Source organism: Macrotis lagotis, chromosome 3 (genome assembly GCF_037893015.1).
Source record: "Macrotis lagotis isolate mMagLag1 chromosome 3, bilby.v1.9.chrom.fasta, whole genome shotgun sequence".
Lineage (NCBI taxonomy): Eukaryota > Metazoa > Chordata > Mammalia > Peramelemorphia > Peramelidae > Macrotis > Macrotis lagotis.
This window is the reverse complement of record NC_133660.1, coordinates 256,165,933-256,182,052: the sequence shown is the minus strand read 5'-3', so window position 1 is coordinate 256,182,052 and position 16,120 is coordinate 256,165,933. Positions and strand designations below refer to the sequence as shown.

The window sequence follows — 16,120 nt, the reverse complement described above, 5'->3', positions numbered from 1 at the left end:
GACAATAATGTAATCAATTCTTATATTTCTTCTAAGGAAGAAATAAATTCCATTCTAACTACAAAGCTGTATTTATAAATAAAATTATTAAAAATTGGCAAAATACAACAGTTTCTAATTGATCATGGGAAGCTGAATTTCATGTCCCAAATAAGAACTGAAACTTTTGAACTCTCATCCCCTAATTCTCAGTTATATTTTATGATCTATGGCTTTTTTAATTAGATAAAAGGAACACAGAAGTATAGCTTGAAAGTACTTTGAGAATAAATTTATATCACGTTCATTTTACTGATAAACTGAGGTCCTGGAAGGCTATGTAATTTCCCAAAGATTCCACAATCGATATTTGCTTATCATGGTTGCAGATGTAAAGTTTATATCAGATTGCTTTCTGTTGGGGGGAGGAGGGAGGGAGAAAAATGTGTAACTCAAAACTCTGCTAAGATTCCATAATCATAGAAAATAGAGCTCTGGATCTAGGTCCTTTAATTTCTGATCTGGTATTCCTTGTTGGATAAAGGATAAACAATGACTAAATAAAATTTCTTAATAGAGATTGTTAACTTGGAGGAATTTTTAGCATTAATGCTACAATATAATTCCAATTAATTCCATAATCTGTCATCTACTTCCTCATTGATAATTTATTTCCATTGAGAATTTTTTGGAGGATAACAAACTGAAGTTTTGAAATACAAAACTTATGGGTTTTTGGGTATGTAACACTTTCCAACATAACTGATAGCAAGGAACAATATCTTCTCTAATTTTGGATCCTATCAGTATGGCTAAGCAAGATCTCCAGGTACCATATTTAATGAGGCTCTACTAATAAGTAGATAACTATGCCTGGCACAATGGGCCACTACAAGTGTCTCAAAAAAGTAAAATCAGTTGCCTCTCCATAGAGAGACAAGGTATGTTCAATGACTTTCCAATCTGTCCTATTCCAAGGATCTTTATCTACTGTACCTTTTTGGAAGGCTCATAGCTTTAGAACTAGAAAGGTACAATCTTCTCATTTTATAAGTGAGGAAATCAGAAGTCAGCAAAGTCAAAGGACAAAGAATTAAATAAATTGGAAGTCCATATTTCTGATATCTGTCATCAGTGATCTCAATGGACAGCCTCATCCATGAAGACAACTACTGTAGATCTGGTAGAAGGGACTGGGTCAAGGGAGAATCCAGCAGCTACATGATGATGGTGTTTCTACAAATGCTGGATCATTATGTCTTTTGTCTCCTGGGATTACAGGGAAGACAGCTATATATTTCTCAGCTACAGTCAGACAATGAGGGAAGGCTTTGAGGTAGGTTCTTTTTCTGTTTTGCATTTTGTTTGCATTCTGGTCTCAAAAAAGGTAGAGGAAAGGGCTCCATGGCACTTACTGGGCTGTTGGCACTTTTAGGGTAAATCCTTAAGGATTGATTTGTTGAAATCAATTGCTCCTCTTTTTAAATGTTCCATATGATAAAATATGTTCCATATGACAAAAATAAAGTTTTCTTTTACTAGCTAAACAAAATAGATATGTGAAATCTCTTATTTTTGAAGACTTTAGTTTGATGTACTATATAATTCTAAATAAATGATGCAATATATAGCTTATATTTCTATAGGCACACTTGAGTTAATTTGTAAAACATTTCAAAAAAAAATTTTTTTTGCAAGGCAAATGGGGTTAAGTGGCTTGCCCAAGACCACATGGCTAGGTAATTATTAAGTGTCTGAGACCGGATTTGAACCCAGGTACTCCTGACTCCAGGGCTGGTGCTTTATCCACTGCGCCACCTTAGCCGCCCCCCTCAAAATTTTTTTTATTGAAAAACAAGGTATTAGGAATAAAATTTGCAAAAAATCAAAATATATCTGAAAATAACAAATAAAATATACTATAATGGGACATTTGTAATGCACTTTAAGATTTCCAAAGTGTTCTACTTACATTTAAAAATTTGGTCCTTATAATAATGCCATGATTTAAGTACTACAGGTATCATTACTTCTATTTTACAGAGGAAGAAACTAAAGTTCAGAGAAATTAAGTGACTTGACACTGATCACACTACTTAAGTGGCAAAGGCAGAACTTGAATCCAATACTGTTGGTTCAAATTTAGTCTTTGTTCTATACAACATACCACTGACACACAACAAAACAATTTAATAACCTTATAACACAGATTTCTCTGACTCTCCCTGTTGTGATTTTAATAAATCGATGTGGTTATTAACATATGGACATAAAATACAGCTAACTAAACATAAATTTACTTTAACTATCTTGTCAAACTAGGTAATGCTGTCCTGGCAGGAAAAACTCTGAGGAAGCATGTGAAATGAGTACAAAAGTAAACAGGCCTTAAGCTGCCTAAGGGAAAGTCAGCAAGATGGCAGCTTCAATCACTTGGAATAATACTAAAGCTGCCCCAGGCTTTTCTCAGAATGGAAACATGTCACTATTAGTGCAATAATTCAACAAATCAGAATGCAAAGAAAAGAACACTTATGTAATCACATCAGCAGAACAGCACTTTACTCAACATTTAAGTGGAAAATAATTATGAGGAAATTTCCTTTATCTAAAAAATTGTAAGTGGACATAAATGACTTAGGAAAAAAGTGTTTTCCCCTCAATGAGGTAAGAGATTTTTAAAAGCTTACCTTTTAGAGACAATTTTCTTTCATATTCCCATTACAGATTATTATAATAATGACAAATCAATTCTTACAGGGAGGTGGCAAGTTGAAAAATTGGGATTCAGGTTTCCAATGAAAAAAAGAAAGCATTCATTACTATCCTTTCTAAAGAACCTATGTCATGATCTATTTAGGTATTTTATTAGGAGAAATAGGTTGTCATAACATTTAAATAAGAAGTAAAAATATTTCAAATATTTGGGGAACTTCCTTAATCAGTAAACTTTTAATATGTGTCTAGTCTTATAGCCATCTTCTAGTCAATCATCAGAAAATCAAAGGCAAATTGGCATGACTCAACCCAAACTTTAATACCGCATGATTGTGTCGTGTAAGCTTGTTTTGGTGGAGAGCTGCTGTGGTTTTAGCAGGGAGATTAACAACCGGACCTAAGCTGGCCTCCAAACCTTGCCCTGCTGATGCCTCAGGCCCTTTGAAGTCTGACCATCATACCTGGCAAAACATCAGTGGGAACTAGGATGGTGTCAGATCTAATCAAGCTGCCTGCCTCAGCATAGCTAACTACGGGGTACACTAATTGGCCCAATTGCGGATTATACCTTTTGCTACAGATTCAAGACAATAATTTAGTCAAATGATGGTTTTTATCTCTTCTAATTAAGATTCCAAAGTAGAAAGAAATAGGATTAGACAGGTCAACTCCAAAATTGTGTCCCCCTAAGGTGGTATGCACTTTTGATAAGTCTATTATGATGTGTGAAATATACTCTCTCTATTATGAAGCTCAACACTGGAACTTCTGAGAAGGCTCTGCACCACTACTGTACCAATAACACCAAATATGTATATCTTTTATCCATTAATCTGATCGTTGAGGATAAAAGTGCTGCAAGTGGCAACAGAATAAGGGATATATTAAAATATAGGAAAAACTTAAAGATTATAATCACCACTCAATAACTGAGTTTGGTTGACTTCTGACAAGTTTTAATTCTTTAACTCTGACAAGTAAAATTACTTGGACTAACACTCAAAATACCACTGAGAGCCTAGAAGAGTGCCCTAGGTCACCTAACAGAAGTGCTTATCGAATGCATGTTGCTCGACCATCTCAAACATGCATTAACTCTTGGTTTCCACTACTATGAATTAAATTCATTCTCTTGGGGGCAGATGATACTTTACCATAATATTTTTTAAACTTTTTGGGCAGTGACACACACATGGCCTATCAATTATCTGCTCTTTTTCACCTTATGCCAATCCTTTTGTAAAATAATCATTTTATGTCTTTGTTCCATTTGGGTTTAAAAAATGCTAAAAAGTTAGAAAAACTGGTTCATGGACTGCACTAAAGGTAATTGAAACACAATGAAATATTCTAATATATTGCTGCCTTTTGTCTTCTAGAGTATATCAAAAGTTTAGTATTCCATCAATTAAAATTACTGAATATGACCATGTTGTATGACATTATTATTACAATGATGATTTATTCTACCACTTACATTAATCAGTCAATCAGAACAAGTAGTTATTAAAATCCTTAGCCAAAAACCATGCTAATAGAAGACAAAGATAAGCAATAATATGTTGCCTGTCCTCAAAGGGTTCATATTCTAATGGAGAAAGCATGCAAATAGCTATATACACATAAAATATAGATGATTTAAATGGAAAGTAATCCCAGAGGGAAGGCACTGATGATGGTGGTGGGCTAGGGGCAGGCAGGGGAGGGGTGGAGAAGACAAGGATAGGTCTTCAGGATCATTTCTATTATGTAGGGACATTATAAAAACTACTGTTTGTTGTTATTTTCAGTTTTCCGACTCTTCACGATCATGGACCATGGCACACACCAATATTGCCTTTGGAGTTTTTTGGGCAAGGATACAGAAATGGTTTGTCATTTTCTTCTCCAGTGGATTAAGGAAAACAAAGGTTAAGTTACTTGACCAGGATCATACAGCTAGTAAGCACCTGAGGTAAGATTTGAACTCAGGTCTCCCTGTTCCAAGACCAGTGCTCTATCTATCCACTAAGCCACCTGTGCCTCTCTCTTTGAAGAACATATGTATATCAAGTGAGGCTTTCTTAGATGGTGTCAATGTAAAGAGAGGGCTTCATTCAGATATTCCTGGAGCTCCTTTTGATGTCGACAGACCATGTATTGATACCTTATTTAACATTTAATATTCTTACTCTGGGTTTAAAACCACAGCACAATCACTTATGTAGACATGCACAGACTGTCCTTTACTTTTAGAACACAATTTCCAGTTTCAGAACACAATCATTCCATCAGAATAATGGTGGCTTTTCTTCTTTTAGCTGGTCTGGCGTTTGGACAATTCATCTGAAGGGGACAAGAGAGAAGGACCTCTTTGCTTTTCTTTGTGTCCTTGATTACAAAGCCTGGGACAAAACAGATATTTAATAAAAGCTTGCAGCCTTATTGACAACACTAAACTGGTCTCTGGCTGCACTCAAAGGTTTTCATTCTGGTGGAGTTTGATGGACTTGGAAGTCCATGCCATGAGGCTTTGGAGTAATACTTGAGTGGAGATGCATAAATTTTAAACTCTAGCAGTTATCCCTTCTACATCATGGGGGTTAGGAGTATTCTGGAAAATGTGTGTAAAATTTTCTGGTTCTCCTTTACATCAGAGTAGTAGTCTGAATTATGGTACTTAAAATGTTATTATAAAATACTATATATACATATTTTGTGCATGCTTGAGTCTCTGAACATTTTTCTGCATCATCTAGAACCTTTGCATGTTATTTGTGACTTCCAAAACACCTTCACCAAAATCTCATTTAATTTCTTATGCCGACCATGATATATCAAAATGACAATGGGGGAAAACTGTGATGTGGAAGGGTTAATTGTAGAATATGTTAAGCTGGAATCTTAAAAATGACAATGATAGCAGCCAGGAATCATATATAGTTGAATGACATTTGCAAATGAAAATCTAGAAAAAGTATAAAATTGAGTAAGTGGAAAGCTAAACTGTCTTTTAAAATCATAATTCATTTTCTTTTAGGAACAACCATATTGAAACACATTTCCATGTACTTAAGAGTTTCAACACCTTTTCCTCAGAGTCATAATAGATTTATAGCAATAGTTAATACAGAGAATCATATGCAAATATAGATTTAGGAACACTTAACTAAAACTGTTACCTCACTAAGTTTTAAATTTCCTAGCTGAGCATATGGGTCTATCATCACCAGGACCTTGGGTTACATGCCTTGTGACATTTTTGTGGTTCATCTGTTTCTCTAAGCATTCTCAGCTCCTTGGTATCATTAGGAACCCAAATTATCACTACTCTAGAGAGTGCTGGGGAGGAGAGTGCATTACATTCCAACAGATCTTCAACTTGAGCTTAAGAGAGCACCAGGTCATAGTTTCTTCCTTCAAAACAAGAAAAAAAGGCTGCCCTCCAGCGGCTTCCAATTATTGAAGAAACCACCGGAAGCACCAACACCTAGCTTAAGGCACAAAAGAAGTGCTTCAGAAATACCACCTCTTCAGGTGGCTGCTGCCAAATACGTGTTTGGTGATCACCGATTAGGCATCTGTTTGGGCAAGGCAGTGTGTTTAGGGTCTAGGACAGAAGGGCAGAGCCTCCAACCTCCAGAAACTTATTTTCCTAATGAAAGGAAAGATCCATTAAAAAAATCACTCTCAACCAAAGGACAGGAGGATGGGTGCACCATTTTTTTCATGTTTTTTTTCCCCCACATATAAGGACTAACAAGAACAGGCTGATGTGGGAATTTCAAAAAAGAAGAAAAGAGTATTAAAAATAATTTCTGGCCAGGATATTTCCTGGCTCATTTCACCACACCCCCCTAAGAGACACTGGGGATGAGGGTGTAACCTAGCCCAGGACCTGTACACCAACTGTCTCTAGGGAGAAAAGAAAGATCTTTCTCCTTGAATCCAAAGTCCCAATAGAAAGTGCATCAAGCTCAATACTGCACATTATAGCTTCAAGCTTAAGAAAACTTTAAAGCTGCGGCAGGGCTTGTTTCTTTAGCTAGCAGGCTTAAGAGGATTTATATACTTGATCCACACTGAAAAATGTGCCACTTGTTGAATGATTTTTTTTCAATAAAATAATCCCTGAGAAATGTATTTTCAAACCATAACTAAGTCTACCTCAGTTTTAAAAGTATGAGTTCAACAGAGATTTCGGTGTCATCCTTCTAGAGTTATATTTTATACTATACGATCTGACATGATATTAGGGACACAATCTTATCTTAGGAATATTGCATGATTAGTGACACTATTCTACCAAACAAGTTACCAATTATGTGAATATTTTTATTTCATGGTCATGCTGAAAAATGGTAGTACAGATAAATAAATTATTTGGGATATACCTCATGTACAATTTTGTTTGATTACAAACTATAAAAAGAAACTGATGTGTCTGTTAGACAGAAAAATGCTACACATGCCATTTTGATGAACCTCATATAATTTCTGCCCTGGCAATTTTAAATAGCTCTTCAATGTTTGCCTTCTTTCAAAATACCACTTTTTTCACTCTGGTAAAATCCCTTATAGGTAGAATGACAACCTGGATTCATCTTCAGCTCCTATTGCAGCAAATTTTTTCCCTCCAAGATCTGAACTTACTCAAATGAAGGCCTACCTGAAATATGTTGGTTGACATCATCTAAGTGTTTAATCTCTGTTTCCAGAACAATAATCCCCCCCTTCTTTCAAAGAGTTCAGAACACCTGATCCACATTGTTCTGTCCTTGGACCACTAAAATACTTTGAAAGGGGACCTTCTAGCTAGGTTTTAATAGCAATAGGAAGTGGCAACCTTAGATTTCGCTGTCAGAAAAATCATCTCATGAGTCTGGGATCATACCAAGGAAAAAAAAACAATCTTTTTTTATTAAATATAAATTTAACTTAGAAAATTATGAGGCCTGCTTTTCTATGCTAGAATAAACAATTATGATGTTATCCCTCTAAAACTGTTGCATAAATATTTTGGTTCAAATCAGAAGTATCAGAAATGACAATGCCTTAAACAATCCCAGGGTTAGCTTTTATTTCAAGAGTCTCTTGAGAAGTGCAACAAATTAGTAAAGGAATCACTATTTCTACAGTCTCCTTCATTTGGCGTTAAGTGGCTTTTGAAGGGAATATCCTCAGATGAGAAACTTCTAGCACTCATGCAGAGATGACCTGCTTAAAGAATTGGCTGCCTGATTAACTATTAACTGCTCTCAATAGGATTAGATAATTAAGGACATTGATGACCATTAATTAGGAGGAGGGCACCTTAATTTGTCACTTGATAGGGCCCTTACAATGATTTATAGGTTAGTGCCACTTGCAAATGTGAAGGGAAAGAGAAAAAGAGAGAGCCCCATTAAGTTACCTTATCAAGTGGCCAGCTAAAGAGGCCAGAGGGTCAGAGAAGGGCCAAAGTGGTCACTTAAGGGTGAAGTCCCAAACACCAAAGCAGTGCCAAGCCACATTGACCAGCATTTGGTGATGAAGTAAAAAATATGCTAATTTATTGGTGGCAATTCTCCCTTTTTATGGTTTCAAGCAGTTAAGACAAGTGGCCTGCTTAAAAGCTTTTCATTTGAAAAGAGATTAAACAAAATGGTTTGTCAAGGCTGCTTGGCTGTTTTATGTCTTTGTTAAAAAAAGGAAAAAAAAATAGCCCCCATATACTGATAACTGTCACATCGCCCTCCCTGCGCTGTCTAGTTAGTCTCTCGAGTCTTTATTGCATTGGTAAATCTAACTTAAAGAGTTCTATATTCCATTGCTCTTGGCCAGATGAGGCTGGAATAAATCTTTTCTATTACTGCCTTCTGGCAGGACTGCTTACATAAAAATCACAGTGAAAAAAGTTTCCATTCAGAAATTTACTTAAGAATATTGATGGAAATGATACTGCATTTCAAAGGACATACAAGAGATAAAGGTGACTTCAATAACAAGGAAGAAAAAAAACCGGTTTCCAAGTGCTGATCTCCTTGAGCCCTTGCAGTCCGGGAGGTGCTTCTCTCACAAATGAAAACCTCCCTAGGAGAGCAACAGCAAGCAACTACTTTCCCACCCACAAGCAAGGGCGAATCATTCATGCTTAATTGAAATTTCTCCTGGTATCTTTGGAAATAAAGCAGTTATATGTATTATCAAAGTTTACAGCTTTTTTTCACACTTAAAAGCAAAAATTATTTTTGTCTGATTTGCTATAATAAAATCATGAACATTTTTACAGAGCAAAAAAAAAAAAAAAGACGAAAGTCCATCAAAAGGGTTCAGGAATCATTCCCCCAAACAAAAGAGAGAAATATGCAAACTATTCCCTACAATTACCCATAAAGAGCAGAGATCCTACTTCCTTTCAGAATCCACAGAAGCAGAGAGGCTTCTGTCTCTTACCTCAATGGTGAAGACCTTCCTTTGGAGTTTGAAAGCAAGGTCCTTCGTGTCGGACACATCGCCAATCAGGCTATTGAGCCGGGGGATCTGGTGGATGTGAATCAAACCTTGTAGAAAGGAAATTAAAAGAAAAAAAATTGAGAAAACGCTGTCATCAGATGCATAAATTAGAGAGTCTGACAGCAGAATTCTGTATATTTACACACGCATCCTCCCCTTTTTAAACTGGAGCTTACTACCAGGAGCAATGAAGCAAACGGTGCGATTATACTCAAGTAATCAAGCAGAATAAGATAAACAGAAATCCTTGTGCGAGGAAAACTAATTGCACTTTGGTACAGAAGTACAGATGTAAAGGGGGATCTTAATACTTGTCAAAACTACAGCCGGTTTGTGTGTGATTTCCGCTTGTATTTACTGTAAGCAAACACGGCTATCACCTTGCCTGCTGCCCACTGCACCACTGAGTGATCTTTATTTTATTAAATGCACCAGTAAGCAGCCGGCAAAACAAGGCTTGGGGTGACTGATAACTGGGGAAGCGCTAATGAAAAGCATTTCATGGTGCACCTTATGAATGACTTGTCCAAAGTGGGGTGAGGAAATTGCACTTCAGAGCACACTCAAGGAGAGATCATAGACCCCAATGCCATCCTGGATGCCTGCCTCGTCAGCCCTCTCTGGAGCTGCGAGGAAGCTCCACAGCAACACTGGGCAGACTGTGAGTTCTGCCCTCTCTTGTCATCGGAAACCCAAGCTGATTTTTTCTGACAAGGACACTGGATGGTTGGAGTGCAGTTTAATGCAGTTTCTCAATAATCCTTCAAGGGTCATTTTCCACAGATGAAAACAAGGAATCTTCTTTTCTAACTTCTCTCTGCCTTTGCTTACTTCCTATTTAGTAATTTTATTCTAAGGCATCTGAACTTTGAATAAAGGAGAAGCAAATTCCAAACTGCAGCGTATTAGACTAGAAATCTGATGATAGAATACTTGTTATTATATACATTTTAAAAAAAACAGCATTGCTTAGATATTTCTGTTTGTTTTGGGGGAATGTGCTCTATAGTATGCTTTACTGACTTTCAACTATATTATAATGCATCTAAGGAAAAATATTTTCCAGCAAAAAAAAAAATGGCTCTTTTTTTGGAGGGAGGAGGGAGGGAATTTATTTTGGAAAAAAAAATTACCTATCACATCATTTAGTTCTGAAACTAAAAAGTACAGTTGGCACCATCTCAGATTTACTTCAAAAGGTAAATTCCCTGGACTAAAACTGCCTGGTTGTCATCTTTTCAGTCTGACCTCTGGTCCTTTTCCTACAAAGTTGTTTGGCCAGTTAATACATCTGAGTTTCTTGCAAAGTAAAATGAATTACTTGAACTGAAAACTCTTGAGGAGCAAAGCCCAGCCTAACTCTCAGTCCTGACTGTCCAATATGTAGCAAAGAGTAGACCACATTAACTGTGAACACAATTTTAATCATAAAAGTCTGGAAGACTTCCTGAATACCAAAATGGCATCATTATCTTTCAATCCTTAAGGCCTATAGTGGCTACATTAATAATGAATGGACAAAAAAAAAAGCACCCCCAAAACTTCAACAATGGAAATCCCAACAACATTTGACATCAAAGTTTTCAAAGAACATGAAAAAAATCCCTTATATTTAAAAAAAATACTGCAGAAAATAATCTTAAAATATTCCTCTCCTATGAATGATTAGTACTAAAGATAAATCTATAGGGTGTTGATGTGGACACATCCCCCAGGAAGTTCTGACACAAGTAGATGATCAGGAGGCAAGACGTGTCTGGAGCACGTTTTGTTCTACGCTCATTTCTTCAAGAAGCCACTGGAAGGCCAGATAAACCAAGGGGAGAGTGTGGACATTGACTCTGGAAAGGACAGCTTGGATTTGCTGTCTGGAGTGTTCTTCTTATTGTCTCTACCACACTTCTTGCAAAGACCAGAGTGGGGGTCAGCAGAGCCGCAGACTTTGAGCAGGCTTCCTTCCAATGAGCTGCAGGCAGACGCGGAGCGGGAGGTTTCCATGGGACCACTCTGCTGAGTGCCACAATCATCCCATCGGTAATTTATGCACACTCAGAGAACCATTCTAGATTAGCTAAAAAACGGTTTGCTATTCAGGGTTTTCTGTATTCATTTTTAGATCAGACACATGCATTTTTTCTACTCTTTTGGCAATTCCATTACAACTTTTTTTTTAAAACTTTTGAACATTCGATTACCAAATGACTAATTATAATCATAGAACAATTCAGTTAAACTGAGAAACTAATCTGTTGTTGCTTGAGTGGGGAAAAGTTATTTTGAATTAATTTAATGAAAGAGATGGCTTGTGACAAGTAAAATTTTTGCAAGTGAAAAGAAAAACTACAAATTTTATATATAAAATTTTAAACATTATTAACATATGCACATTTCTTCACTTAAAACATATATACTATTTCTTCAGTTTGAAACCTGGCAGATGATAACTATTGATCTCACTGCAATTTTAGCTCCCTGTTCAAATTATTGCCAAATCTCCTCTAAATGTGAAATCCCCAGAGCCTGCCTGTTAAGATGTACATCTGACTGAACCATGCCTTAGTAATAGGGCTTGACAACATGCAAGGAGTTGCCATGCTTCCCGCACAGCCTTAATGCACTTTGTTGAAAAACAGTTTAACTCAGGACTAGCTAAGAAGGAGGTACAATTAAGAAGAATAGTTGAAATGAAATTAAATGCTGGTGCATCACAGATATTACAGCTGGACAAGATATTGCCAAGTACTAAAAAAAATGGTACTTACCATGGAAATCCTTATATAGAGAATTGGCTTCTCTCTCGGAACCGACAAATGATTCAAGACCAACTACTGTATCCGACAAGTTCCTAATACGGGCAGTAATTGCTTTATTCTGTAAAACATGAAAAAAATACTAATTTTGTATTTTACAAATATAAGGAACATTCATAGAACCTGATTTTTTTATTATCTATTGACTGGAGTAAAATAAGAACAAAAATGGAAAAATAAAGTAGAATATTTCCATCAAGCTGTCAGTATAGGAAGCGCTGCCTGAGCCAGTATGTCTGCAATATTGTGTGGAGGGGCCAGGGTGGTCTCAGCAATGAACAGGAGCTGGTGTTCTGCTTGTCTTTAAGTCATTCTTAGAGATTCTTGCTCCCTAGGCAGCTTCTCCACTGTGTTTTGGGGGCTTGGCAGACAACAAGAATCAAGGGAATAGCAGAGAATACTATTCAGGATCACCCTGCCCGCCTGTCAGCTGGGATGGGCTTCCAGGCCTGCAACAGCTGAGGTCTTGCTATGGGATAGAAGAAACACTGAAGGATCCAGTTAAGAGGCTACAGATCTTGTTGGGTGTATGAGTCTCCTGCCCTGTCTCCAGATGCTACCATTTGGCAATTGGGTCAACAACAAAGGCAAAGCAAAGAAGGTGAGCAACCAACATAGGACCAACAGTCTATGGTTGTTCCTGTAGAGGTAACACTGGTGGTACCAAAATATGGCATCATCATCACTGCTAATAATAAATCCTGTTACTTCCACAATAAATTGTGTCATATATAATTGGAAAGTAAATCCCCAGAGTATATCCATTTGTAGGACAGCAATAGTTCTGAAACTATTCAGAATTCTATGTCCATCTGAATGTAAATATCAGTCATGAAAAGCCTTGACAACTCAACCAAATAAATAACATAAAGATTGAGTAGGATTTTGTGATGTTGATAGTGATTAGACCAGTAAAATGTTATATATGAAAATATCTTAGACATACTGTCTATTCTAAAAAAGTTTGATCTAAGTTGGGGATATTTTTAATTTAACTTGATTTTAGGATTTTATTAAGTCCCCATTGATCCAACATGTCTTCTCCTTTTCTTTGTATCTTAGTACTTTATCATAGAACTTGGCACATAGCAGACACTAAAAGCTAATTGATAAGACTAGTTAGTTAGCATTAGACTAATAGCTTAAAAATGATCAACGATCAATTCAAATTATCAAGAAAACAGCAAATCCTTAGATGCTGAAGGACCAAATATAACCAAAGTATTGTATTGAAATTACTTGCTTACCTATACTACCTGTGGCTTATGGGATTTTCCATAAGTAAAAAAGTCCATTTGTCTTTTTTAAAAATTCAAGCAAAACAAATTAAAAAAAAAAAAAACTAACCTGAGAAACAAGCAAAAATACTAGTGCAATTTAGACTTGGGAATATGTATTTGTATATGTACATGTATGTCTTCTGTAGAAGTAGTTTTCCATGTAATGGTGAGAAAAGAACCCAGATTGATGACTTATTTCCATTCATTTCCCACAGAAGCTAATTCTACTCCAACATAACAATGTCATCATATACTAAATACACATCCTTTTCAACATTTCTTTAGCCAAAGACCACTATATCAAACTCATCCAGGTTGGGTTTCAGCCAGTTATTCTTCACCCAAACAAAAATGTCTGCCAGACATTCCAACAGCTGGGAGACAGTTCACAGTGAGTCAACTTGAAAATGATTCATTGTCCTTGGTACTGAGCAATGTTGGGGTAGGGGGTAAGTAATGGAGGGGGGGAGAACAAGAGGGAGATAAGGGATGACAACCAGCAGGCACTCAACACTTCTTCAGCCCTCAAACAGGATGAGTTCCACTGTCATGGATTACAGATGAATGTTTGTTAATGTCCTGATAATTTTTTCTTTTTTTAAAAAAATTGCTATTTATTTTTCCAATTATGTGTAAAGATAATTTTCATCATTCATTTTTATAACGTTTTCTCCCTCCTCCCTTTTTCTCCCCCCACTCTAAGCAAGCAATCTGATTTAACTTATGTCAATGTTACAATCGTGTTATATTTCCATGCTAGTCATGCTGTGAAAGAAGAATCAGAACAAAAAGGGAAACAAAAGAAATTTAAAAAGGGGGGGGGGAGAATGCTTTTTTAAACAATCCGTATTCGGATTCCATAGCTCTTTCTCTGGATATGGATGGAATTTTCTATCAGAAGTCATTTGGATCACTGTAGTGCTGAGAGGAGCCAAATCTACCAGTTGATCATTCACAATGTTGCTATTAATGAGTACAATGTTCTCCTGGTTCTGCTCACTTCACTCAGCATCAGTTCATGTAAGTCCTTTCAGGTTTTTCTGAAATCTGCCTTCTCATCCTTTTTTATATTCATAAATCACAATTTCCCCAAATGAGAGGTATCCCCTGAATTTCCCATTCTTTGTCACCAGAAAAAGAGCTGCTATGAATATTCTTGTATGCAATCTCTGTGGTGTTGCTGGATTGAAGGGTATACAGAGTTTTATTGACCTTTGGGTATAGTTACACACTGCTCTCCAGAATGGTTGGATCAGTTCACAACTCCACTAATGTACATTTGGGTCCAAACAATAATCCCTTCTAATATTTATCATTTTCCTTTTCTGTCATTTTAGCCAATCTGATAGGCATGAGGTGATAACTTTAATTTGTATATCTTTAATTAATGGAGACCTAAGAAAAATTTTTCTTATGACTATAGATAATTCTAATTCCTGACAAATGTTGGCTCTACTACTGTCTATCTAGAAATAAGGTCTAGTTTAGGATCTGCTTAGCAAGAAAAAGAAATTGTTTAGCTGGACACTAAATGGCATTTAAGCCACATAAGTCATTACAGTTTTCAACAATGATTCTAAAGGAGTATTCCAGAGGATATATTGACATGTGACTGTTCTAAAATCTCTGAATATTTTAAAAGTAAGGACCATTTCCTCCATCTCATTGGGAAAATTCATATTCTTTATTTAGCATCTCTCCGTCTCTTGTTTTCTCTCCCTCTCTTTCTCTTCTCTCTCTCTCACACTCTGTTATATTGTACTTTTCACCGAGAACTTCCATAATAGCTGGCTGTCATTATCATCTTTTAAAAACTCTGCTGAAATAATATCTAGGAAACACTCAAGAAGGAAATCTAGTAGCCAGTCCGGAAAAGAACCAAGTGAACTGTAAAAGAACCAAGGCTTGTGGCTTGAAGTGCTATCTGTCTATGGTTAGTCTTTCTTTCAAAAATTCAGGCTCTCCACCTAGCTATTAACAGCAAAACAAGTTTTATCGTAGATGCTTGCTTGAAGTGAAAGAGCAAGAATAAACCATCAACATTAAAGGACTTATATTTAACAGTGACTCTTACTGCACTCTGCATGCTAATTTTGGTATATAGTTTGTTTTAAATTGTGCAGGAAGCTACTTTGAATGGGAGAGTTGTGCAGCAATCAAGATGACTACATGGTACAGAGCCCAGGAAATTATATATGGTTAAGACCTGCTCAATTTTTGATTGAGTTAACTTTTATTTTCCCTTCAAGCTCATCCATCCTTCTTGTTTAATCCAGGAACAAAAAGTATATTTCTTAAAAACTGTATTATAAGTTGCCTTTGTGCCTCAAGGATCCAATACTTTTATTCATAAAGAGCAAAATGCTCCTGTAGGTACGTGCTCCTGTTCACTTACCCATCTCATCTTAAACTTTTTCCATTTTAATGACTTTAAAATAATAATAGTAGTGACAACAATGTTCAATAGTCACCAGCTTAAAAAAAGTAGAAAGCATAAAAACCAGCAATGTACTTTGTGGAAGATGCAGTATGGATGATGGATTCCATGCTTGGAGCCTGAAGCTCCGTTTTGGGTTCCCTTGGATTCTAGTTGTCTCAGTCTTATAGCATTAGGCAAAATGCCTTCACAATATAGCAAGAGATTCGATTCTATGATGCATACTTGGACACAGAGAATGAACATAATTATTCAGAGTGAATTTGTAAAATTTACACTTCCCAACATGCAATTTCTAGTGACAGGGCCTTCAGCCTTGCTTAACATCAGTGCATTTTTCTGATGGTGGCAGCGTATGCAAGGCATACTGACATCACCAACATACGTAGCACATACTGCCGCTCATCATTTTTGCCCATCTG

The 16,120-nt window shown here is 36.4% G+C and overlaps 1 protein-coding gene across 1 annotated transcript in view; it reads right to left on the bottom strand.

Moving 5' to 3' along the window:
• The window catches only part of ELP4 (elongator acetyltransferase complex subunit 4), a 245,409-nt gene that overhangs the window by 132,583 nt on the left and 96,706 nt on the right, over positions 1–16,120 (bottom strand). Inside the window, exons 8-9 of the mRNA XM_074230422.1 lie at positions 11,934–12,042; positions 9,112–9,218 (exon numbers count right to left, since the gene is read on the bottom strand). Coding sequence (XP_074086523.1) covers positions 9,112–9,218; positions 11,934–12,042 — 216 coding nt within the window. The remainder of the gene's footprint in view (positions 1–9,111; positions 9,219–11,933; positions 12,043–16,120) is intronic.